General features: G+C 39.9%; 1 protein-coding gene across 1 annotated transcript; it reads left to right on the plus strand.

Moving 5' to 3' along the window:
* The first annotated feature begins 2 nt into the window (after positions 1–2).
* Positions 3–8,356, plus strand: LOC145771492 (sialate O-acetylesterase-like). Its single transcript, XM_082583185.1, has 8 exons — positions 3–127; positions 542–876; positions 1,096–1,234; positions 2,223–2,400; positions 3,253–3,383; positions 4,225–4,358; positions 4,857–5,201; positions 6,088–8,356. The coding sequence occupies exons 1-8, from the start codon at positions 28–30 to the stop codon at positions 6,334–6,336; spliced, it is 1,611 nt and encodes a 536-aa protein (XP_082439311.1). The 5' UTR covers positions 3–27; the 3' UTR covers positions 6,337–8,356.
* Positions 8,357–10,783: the final 2,427 nt, after the last annotated feature.

Genomic DNA, 10,783 nt, shown 5'->3' on the forward strand with positions numbered 1-10,783 from the left:
ACGGTTGTTGTGTTAGTGGTAGATTGAATGCTGTATCTTGGCATCGCCATGCGACTAGTTGTACTTGTTGCACTGGTCGCTTCTGCACTCATTCCACCAATCCAATGCGATGAGGAAATCATTGTCGGTGAGTTAAACGTAGACCACAGCATTTCATCCATTAAGTCTCGGCCGATATTGTTGCTTCGTTTGAGCTTCCATGGCTGAGAGTTTTTACACTTTGGTGGGATGGCGTAGCAGATAAGGCGTTGGCTTTCCAATAATCCAATCCTGGTTCGACTCCCGCCTTCAACTGGTTGTTGAAAACACCGCTCACCTTTACTTAGGGTGTAATAAATTGGGTGAGCATAATTGCTGAAGGAAAAGCAGCCGAGAGAAAGGAACTGGCAACCCTGCTCTCAAGAGTGCAGCTGGGTCCGAGGCTTTTTCGACATCTTTTACTCCCTTATTTTGGCGAAATTTCCCATATAACTTATTGGGACAAAAACGAAATTTCAGTAACAAATTAAGAACAAAAAATTGAAGTAAAGTATTTTTTTAGGTGATTTAGCTTTCCGTTTCGCCTCCTACTACCAAGAGAACATGGTGTTGCAAATGGAACCACACCGAGCTGTCATTTGGGGCTATGGGACTGTGGGAGCCACAGTTAACGTATCTCTCTCACAAGATGTATATTCCACCAAAGTAGTCGCTGGACCAAATAAGATAGGAATATGGAAAGTGACATTATCCTCACAACCTGCTGGAGGTCCATTCACTATCCAAGCAGTTGAAGATAATCAGGGAATGCTGAGCTGGATTTTATTGAAGAATGTACTATTTGGTGATGTATGGATCTGCAGTGGACAAAGCAACATGCAGTTTACAGTGCCAATGGTGAGATAGTATTGTGGGTGTTTCACAGCTTGTAGATCTATTTCTTAAAATTAACAAACCAAACCCATGCAGATACATTACTAGCTCATGCAGATTGTGGGATAGCTGCAGTCCATGCGAATCGCTGCATATCCACAATGTAAAACACTATTCCTGACCTTAGCCCATTATGACGTCACAAAACAACGTGGTCTGGCAACGAGCACTTTGTTCTTTCAGGCATTCGACGCCGCTGAGGAAATGGCGCGCGCTTCACAATATTCCAACATCCGTCTCATGACGCCATCTAACGTCGAGTCCAACATCGCCTTGTTAGATTTTGACTCCATCCAATTGGCCTGGTCTCTACCATCAAAAGGTTACTTTAGCCAGACAATAAAATCCGTCATTTTTACATTGATTCAACGTCTGCAGACAGTCGTCCGCGCATGGCTTTATCAACTGTCACACCTACAGTTGCTTTAGGTATGGAGCCAACTGATTCTTTCAACTAATTCATCTATTTTAAACTGTTAGGTTTGGTGGACGTGCTAAAGTTTACTTTCATCGACGTATGCTTTAAATTTACATCGCATGCACGTTTTAAACTTCTTTGGTTTTGCCGCCGTTTCCTTTTGTTGGTTTTGTTTCTCTAAACTGTTGGTAACTTTATCATTACTGTTGTTTTTCGCCAAAGAAAAATAAATTGAATTGAATTCATTCAACGTCTGCAGACGAATGTAAAAATGACAGATTTTGCTGTCTTGATAATGGTGGCTTGAAACAAGTTGCCAAGTAATTTAACAATTTCAGAATGTGGGGTACTGTTTTTAACAACCGTTTCATGAATGATATTATGTTCATTGTATGTACCACATTGCTAACGTCACTGCAATGAGACCAAATACTTTTAATACGTAAATAACATACCCAAAAAATGACTTGCTCAGTCATTTGAATGAGAACAAACAATGAGTGAGCTGTAACCGTAGGCGTAAAACTGGTCAATTTTCAATTCAAATCAATTCTATTTTGCTCAGTATGCCTACTGCAGTTTTCCGTCTTAGCTGAGCTAATTGAAAATGGTTCTATTTTACTTTTATGGATAAAGACAAAACCTCCATTTCTAGGCCAACAATATGACAGTGATACTATAAACTAGCTTTTCACATCAGCCGATGTAATCTGGGAGGATATAATATGCTCGAAATTGTACTTAACTAAGCTGTAGATTAATTCGTCTAACCGTGTCTATATTTTCAATCTTTTTGTGTTTGAAACGTATAATTGTCTTAAAGACTGTATTTTATTTACAACCACAGTCCCAAACGATTTTACCAAATGTTAAATTAATTTTTGCGTCGTAGCGTCCCTTGGTGGCCTGCAAGATTTCACGTACTTTTCCGCTGTGTGTTGGTATTTTGGCCGCTACCTTTATGATTCGTTGGGTGTACCCATTGGGTTGGTGGCCTCAAGTTGGGGCGGTACTCCTATTGAGACTTGGTCCTCCTCAAAAGCTCTCAAGAAATGCGGCCTCCACAAGAAGTAAGTTTATTGCTCGTCTCATCAACTTCTAAAGCAGTGATTTTCAACCTTTTTGACCCACAGAACACTTTATGCATTAAAATAATCTTGCGGAATACCAAACGAAATTTTATGATGATGCTATAAATAAACAACACAACAACACTTTATTCACTTTCAGTTTTTTTTCAATGCGATATCTGGGCCTCTTTGAATGAGGCAAAGTTGATATTCTGGCAGGAATTATAGAAAGACAAACGCAAAGCTTTTGTGATTTTAATTTTCCACCTGTCTTTCATGGAACACTTCCTCAAACTAATCAATTTCTTACGGAACACCTGATGATTTTCACAGTTGAAAATCACTGCCCCAGAGCCTAGCAGTAATGATTGATAATTTTGTAATAAGGTTATTCGCCTTACTAGTGGGCCACACAGCCTACAACTATTATGGTCACTTCGCAGCCTCCCGCTGTTGTGATGCTTTCAACATTTTCTTTTTTTAATTGTAATCATTTCAACAGTTTTGCTATGTACAATTGTACATTGTGTTTTGACTTGTGCATCTTTTTCGCAGCAGCTAATAAACATCTATTTATCTATCTATTACAGGTTATTTGCTGGTTCATATCGAATGAAAGTTTGATGACCAGAATTTGTTTAAAGAATCAAAGTCGTTAACAATTCGATATTGAGCCACAACATTTGACTAAATCTTTTTCAATAGAAATTAAAAAAAGTTTCTTATCTTGAATTCATATTTTCCTGATGAACCGACTGTTCGTCAACCTTTGAGCTAGCTTAAAGTACGGCCTGTCCCATGGCAATCTAACCGCACAACGAAGGGGCATGTTTAACCATCAGGTGCTTGCAGAGGACCGAAAGTAAATGTGGTACATGGAAAGGTGGTACCTACTTCGTACCCTGTCCACAACAGTGTTTTGTGGAACTCCATGATCCACCCTCTGCTTAACATGACCATCAAGGGTGCGATCTGGTATCAAGGTACATTTATTAAATCTTTTTCAACAATATAAAGATACACTAGTAGAGCTAAGATCTATAATTCACGAAATGTTTACCGCCTTATAAACCGATTACATCTTTATGATTGATAAGACCGTGGTGAAAATATCATAGAAGTCAACAAACTAATGGCTTTGAGATGATGGAAAATGATGACCTTCGGCAAGCACAACTACATTAAAGAAATTCGCTTCTAACTTAGGCTACAGTGTTCAAAATCTGGTTTAAAATCACTGTGTTACTTACTTCATTGTGTTCAGTTGGATTATGAATTCTACCTTTCAAAATCGATAGCAAAAATATGTACTGTAATTGTTAATTACCTCAAAGTTTAAAAATGCATCGCTAGCCGCGTATTTGAGCCCTTGCTCTAGAGTGTAGTAGTAGTAGTCCAGTTTTAATCCGGTGATGTCCCCGTTACCGAGGGTGGCCGGATTCACCTCCAAGTGCCGCAATCGTCTTCACACCCTGCCTCCACATCGATCTGTCTAGCGCGTTCTCTCTTGTCAAGCCCACCTTGCTGCTTTCTTCCTCAACTTGCTTTTTCCATGTTTTCTTTGGTCTTCCTTGTTTTACCTCAATCTTCATCTGTTACCACCCACATCATTACATTGCCGATTGTTGACAGTTCTTGTTCGATGCTCGAAAGGGCGCCGGTTCGACTCTGCTCAAGAACAAGCGGCTGTGTCTTTGGAAGTTATTTAACAACACGCTTAGAATTACGCAAAGATTGGTTTTCTTGCCTTCCTCTCCACGTAATCTATATCTTCAACTGCTGAGCGCGGATGCGACAAAAATGTGCTATCGACTCTGATTCCAGGAGAGTCAAATTGGAACTACCACACATACCAGTACGCGTGTTCGTTCCCAGCCATGATAAGCGATTGGAGAAAGTCCTGGTACGAAGGAACTGGAGGACAAACCGATGCACAATTTTCTTTTGGATTTGTTCAAGTGAGTTCAATATTAAAAAGATCACGAGTTCTTTACTCCTTCCAAACTTTTTATTTGTGGTTTCTTGATTAATTTACATTGACGCCATGATCGGAATGTCCATTTGTGTTCTGCTGGTAATTGGACTTCATAAATTGGGCCCTGAACCGATCTAGTATGACCAACACCTGGACTTACTGGCTGTCTCAAAATAGCAGCAACTTGGGTCACGCATGAATGATCGTGATTATCAATTTGTGTCATCTTGGGTCAGACAATTTAAAGAAGGTCAACCTATCTTGGAACGAGGAGCTTTCCAGTAGCATCTCAGTGTATTCTCCAGTAAACATCACCACCATGTGGTCGTGGAATGGTGGACCTTCGGCCCTGTAAACTCAAGCACAAACGATGACGAATCACCTAAATACCATCCCTTGCTTGTTGCTGAAAGATAAGGTGTCTCTTGTAATGACCAGTCTCGCATTGCTCCAAGTAGATGGAACTTTTACTTTGTTCCAGCTGTCGACTATCGAAGGCGTACCGGACTATGGCGCGTATCAACGTCTCCGTTGGCACCAAACGGCAAACTACGGCTATGTGCCAAACCCGAAGATGCTGAACACATTCATGGCTGTTGCGTTCGACCTGGGTGACGCTGCATCGCCCTATGGAAGCATCCACCCCAGGGATAAGAAGGATGTGGCGGCAAGGCTTGTCCTCGGAGCAAGAAACATTGCTTACAACCAGAAGGTGGAATTTCAAGGCCCATTTCCTCAATCGGCAGAGCGTACTGGTGACGGTCTCATTGTTCTAACGTACCCCTACTCTCAACATCTCCATGTCACGGAAAATGGGAATTTTGAGGTCAGTCTGACGCGCTTCACGCTTTACAACGTCTTGTCTGTGATGTCATAAGCGTTTTTTCGAGAGGATTGTGTTGTTGGAATCACAATTGCGTCACTATGGTGTTTCGATTTCTTTTCGTGTGACAACTTACCCGTGCCGGTTAAAATGGCTTTTGTTAGCGCCAGATAACAAACAAGCAGAGTGATACATTGTGAAAACAATTCACTAACAACCCATTGTATAACTGTAGGTTAGATATTAGCGCAATACTGCAAGCATTAAGCTTCAGGTATCTGACTCCAGAAATGAAACCGATGTTCATCTTCTTTTTTTTATTGGTTGGTTTGGAATCTTTATCCTCGGACTGACAAAGTCTTGATAGGTTATTCCTGATAGTTTCGCATACTTGTAGAGGGTCTTGACGCAGTGCCGGTTACAGAGATTGACAGAGTGAAGTTTCCAATTGTTAAAGTGTTGTAATATAATTGTATTTTGTGCGTTACATTCACAAATCGATTCCGCCCCGTTAGCTTAGAAATTTAGCGCCTGGCTCAAGATCAAGCGGCGCTGATTCACTTCAACAACAATCGAAAACTTCACTTTGTTAACCTTGATGAGCGGGTCTGCGTCAGGGGTTCCAAACCACTACAAGAATTCACCGCACGCGGTAACCAATAATGACTACACTTACCGAAATATGTAAATGAGACAGAAAGTTCGTGTGAAAAAAATTTGCGAGCGGGCCTGTGTCAGTGGTTCAAAGCCTCTACAGTCTACACTACAGTCTACAAGAATGCGAAACTGCCAGGATTAAGCTCTCAAAGAAGCTTTTTCAGTTTGAGAGTGAAATTCAAAACCAACCAATCTCCATTCTCTCCAACCGACTTATTTACTTTCCATACAGATTTGCTGCAACGTGACGTCATGCCATTACAGCACGCCCTCGCCTTTTGATTGGCTTTGGGCTCCGATTACGTCATACACTCATCGAACCGTGACGGTCAGTGCACGAGGTTGCACGACCATGGGCAGTGAAGCGGAAATGATTCGTTACGGTTGGGCGCTCTCCCCTTGCAATTTCAAAAACTGTTCAGTTTATAGCGACCAAGGGCTGCCAGGTCCACCATTCTACCTGAAGGTGGTTGATTTATAGTAGAATGTGAATGGAGTGGTGTTTGTTTGATTGTATTCCACGTTTTAGGCAATTCTTACAACCTGAGTTATCACGAAAACAATCATTCGATAGTTGAGTTCACCACGAACCACTGAATGTTAGAACGTCACAGGCCTGTTCAACTGTTGTACGACGTCTTTTGTCAAAACCGTTATTTTGTATGATCGGGTGAAGAACGGCCCCTTTGTTGTGAATCCCCTTTTCTTCAAGTTTCCGTTCTGTCCTTAACAGTTCCGCTTGTAGCCTACTTCTATGTTTCAATCACGGTCAATCCACAACACTTTTTGTTAGGTTGTTGTTTATTACTACACAACATGTGCTTCTCTGTGTTATTGCTTTATTTCTTGCTGTTTGTTTTTTGGATTTTGTGGCCGTGTTAACTACAGACATGTAGCCTCGTACATGATTTACTATGCAGACACGTTTCAAACTTTTAAGGTTTTTGCCACCTTTTCCCGTTCATTGACGTGCTGGCATATCAACTATTGTAGCTAATAGTATCTTTTTAGTTCCGGACTTATTAGTGACGAAAAATAAAATGACATGTTACGAAAGTGCGCCCCCAATCCCCATGTTTCCCTTAGGTCGTGCTCTTCATATTTCGTTTCATTGATTCCGTTACTGTGTCGTGAAGTTTATTATTGACTTTTTATAATTGTTTTTCTAACACTATAAAGTATTTGTATACATTCCATCTGAAGATGTTGTTGCTGAAGTGATATCGATACCAGGTCTAACAAAGAGATTACTTCATTGTACGAACGCCATCTCTGAGAACAAACGCAACCATTGTAAACCAGTAGAATTGCAGTGGTTTTCAATCTCTCTGCAACCACTGAACTTTTCAAAGAGTCATCAAGTCCTGCTGCACTCTCTAAGAGCAGACATAGAAAATTTTACTCCTAAATGTATGGATTTTGTAATGTTTTATATTTTAGTAGCCTACTACTTTCTCGACTTTTTGCATTTGTGAATCCCCATAACACTTTCACTGACCACTTTGGGCCGTGGTCTCCATTTGAGGAACCACCGCCGTCCGACAATGGAAAGATTTGTTGTTTTCTTTCAACCCACAAATAGCTGTATTATGTCGTCATAAGAGGTGAATGAAACTCCATCACACATCGAGGTGTACACCACCATCCTACACTGTCAATGTGCATGCCGTCGTACCAACTCGAATTGCCGATCTTTATATTACTACTATATCTCTCTCCGTAATTACAGCAAAGACAATAATTAACGTGCGCTGGAGTGTTGGCGCAACACTGAACAATCCAATAACATGATACCTTCTTCTTGTGTATACCAAGCAAAAGTATCACTAAGTTTACACCAGAAGAAGGTATCATGCTATTGCACTAAATGCCTGGTGAACAGCCTCACTCAATGTTTTTATAATCCAGAACGTACTTGTTTGTCTAATGTCTATTCAGTTGATTTTCTTTAATCAACGCTTCCCCCAGCAGCATTACTACGCTGTCTGTTCTAGATTAGCGCATAGGTTTCCACATGCCGTTGTTAACAACCAGTTCGCTGAGGTTATTAAATATCCAAGAACAGGTTCGCACGAACCGGCTTTATTCCGCCACTGATTTCTATCTACCAGTCCACCGAGTTTCAGGCCCAGTTGTATGATCATTGTATCAACTGTTTAAATTTTACCGCTGGTAAGTTCAGACAAGACATTTAACTTGTATGGTGATTAGTAGTTGTTGGTTATGTATTTGCATATTTACAAAATTATACATAAACAATAAACATCTAACATTTCAGTTGGTTGACGGTTAGACTGTAGGCTATATGATAATATTCAATGCATGCTTACTTCATATTTATGGTACTTAATATATGCTGTGCCTTATTTCGTTGTTATATTGTCTTTTCAAGCTGACTTACGTACTTTATAATATTGTAATATTATGTTGGGCATGTATATTGTATACGCTAGGTGTTGTGGCTGCGTAATAAACTACCTTAAGTTTTGTGCGGCACTGCATCAGAGGTTGACTGTTTCCTTTACGCGTTACCTAGCAACGATGAGCGTGACCATAGCAACGTTGCCTTCCCCATCCATGTCAGTGACGTAGCCAGAAAGAACATTTTAGGGATGCCAAGCAACTGTTGGGGAGAAAACTTCATTCAACACGAATTACAATGATATTAACATGTTGCAATAGTGTTAAAACATGTTTTATGAAGGGTAAGATAAAATTTTAGGACGTAGGGCCTAAGTCTCTCTTGGCTACGTCCCTGATCCAAAGATGGAGTCTCCGTCCATTCCAATATTTTTGGGTATGGAATGGAACTTCCTGGCCATCTGCTTGGTTGCTGGAATCTTTCTGAAGCATAATTCAACCAACTTCCAGTCCATCGAGTTGCAGACAACTCTGCATCAAGATTTGTTGTCAATATTTTAATTCGTTACCTCATCATTTTGTATTAATTTTCACTAAAATAAGTAAAGCAGGATCTTGTGACTTCACGGAAATGATTAAAAAAACTCACCGTTCGTGCAGTGAGATTCAACTATTAAAAGTTGCTTTTATTAAAATCTCAATCAGTACATCGATAAAACGTTGTTAAACATATATCCAACGTAACCTGGTTTTCTTAGATCAACTGGATGTGATGTTTTACTTCATTGCACGAATGTTTGGCATTAAAACCATCACATCAACGATTTTGTCACTTTTCGGCCAGCTCAGTGAAATAGGGAAGCGCATGGAGCCGAGGGCGTATTTCAAAGCGAGAATCAATTATCTGAGTGCTAGAAGGATTAGAAGGAATGCAGTCAGCTGGTTGGTAGAGAAATTTGTCGTATATTTTAGGTGTCTACTCATTAAAACACTCCATCTGCTGCAGATTACAAATACGCAAACCGAGGAATTATGTCATGTCAAATAAATCAGTTGTTGAGATATTGCTATGTCCAAATCAAACCAAGCATCACGGCATTTAGGTGTTTTAAACAAATCTCCAAAACTTCGGCTGTGGGACTTCAGTCAAAAATCATGTTATTATCAGAAGACTGTAAACTATGAAGAAATAGCCAATACTAAACAGTTTTAACTTGTAAGGTTCGGTTTGTGTAGCCTACTTGTGAAGTTGCGACTTCGAAATGGTATGTTCGTTACAAGCACATATATTGTTTTTTCTGCCAAGAAATCGAGGTTTCAGAAATGTGATACTACAAACAAATTTCAGTTTTTTCAACTAGGCCTATGAGAGGTGAAATATCGATTGTTGACTTTTCAAATATTTCATTTAGGCTACAGTGGCGCTTTTTCATCCCATGAGCTCTTTGAAGACGACAATAATTTTTGAAATCTTCATCAAGTATAAAATTTGCCAATAACTTATTTGCAAACCCAAACCATTAATACTTGATTGAAAACAAATCTTACAAAGACAAGTTTTAAAAGTCTCCAAACTTATAAATTACTTTCTTTTCTGTTTTCAAAAATGACGTTCGTCTATCGTTGGAGCTTTGATTATACGTTTTAGTTTAATCATGTCATAGCTTTGTCACGTTTTGGTTGTGGTGGCTTGACGCAATCGTGGTTTGACGTAACCGTGGTCTGACGCAATCGTGGTTTGACGCAATCGTGGTCTGACGCAACGTAAAAACGATCCTTCGAAAAGTTTATAAGGACAACAAATTATTGTTTACTCTTTTAACACGTTAAAATGAAAGAAAATTCCACCGAAAAGTGATTGTTTTCACTGAGCAATAACTAATTCAATAATTGACATTCATTAGATTACGCAGGTTGTAGCCTACTGACGGCTTATGTAATGTTAAACAAGTTGTGAGTCAGATAAAGTTTGGGAAAACAAGATGTAAAATTCGTTTTAAAAATGCATCAAAATTTGATCCGTTTTCAAGATTTTGGTTTATTTCGATAACACAAACACAAGTTGTTAAAAAACGTGAAAGACGACGTCGATCAGCTGGGTGTGAGAACCTTCTTTCAACCGATGGTTTTCTGTTTTCAAAGTTGCACAGAAACGATTGTCATCGGTGGCGTTGACAAGGAGTGAACCAGGAGTAGTTTACTTTTGGACTCCGCCGGGATAATTTTAGGGGCCGAAACCTTTTCAAGGGAAGAAGCCACCACATATTCTTCGGACGTGATGTCTTGATTTGGAGCCCGAAAATCTCATGGGTAGATACCGGGCCAAAAATATCCTCTCAACGGCCCCGGCTCCTAATTGCCGCTTTTCCCAAAGTAGCGGCAGGAGCAGTATTTTTTTAAGTTTTTTTGGGGGACCGAAACGGTCCCCCAAATTTCTCCAGCCGTTTCTCAAAATTTGGACTTGCAACTACAGTAGCCTAATAAATAATTCGTTTAAGCAAATATGGCTATTTTTTGGTATTTAAATGAAACACTTGCGGTCTCTTAAAACTACTTAGCGGTCACCC

The sequence above is a fragment of the Aplidium turbinatum genome, chromosome 6 (genome assembly GCF_918807975.1).
Source record: "Aplidium turbinatum chromosome 6, kaAplTurb1.1, whole genome shotgun sequence".
Lineage (NCBI taxonomy): Eukaryota > Metazoa > Chordata > Ascidiacea > Aplousobranchia > Polyclinidae > Aplidium > Aplidium turbinatum.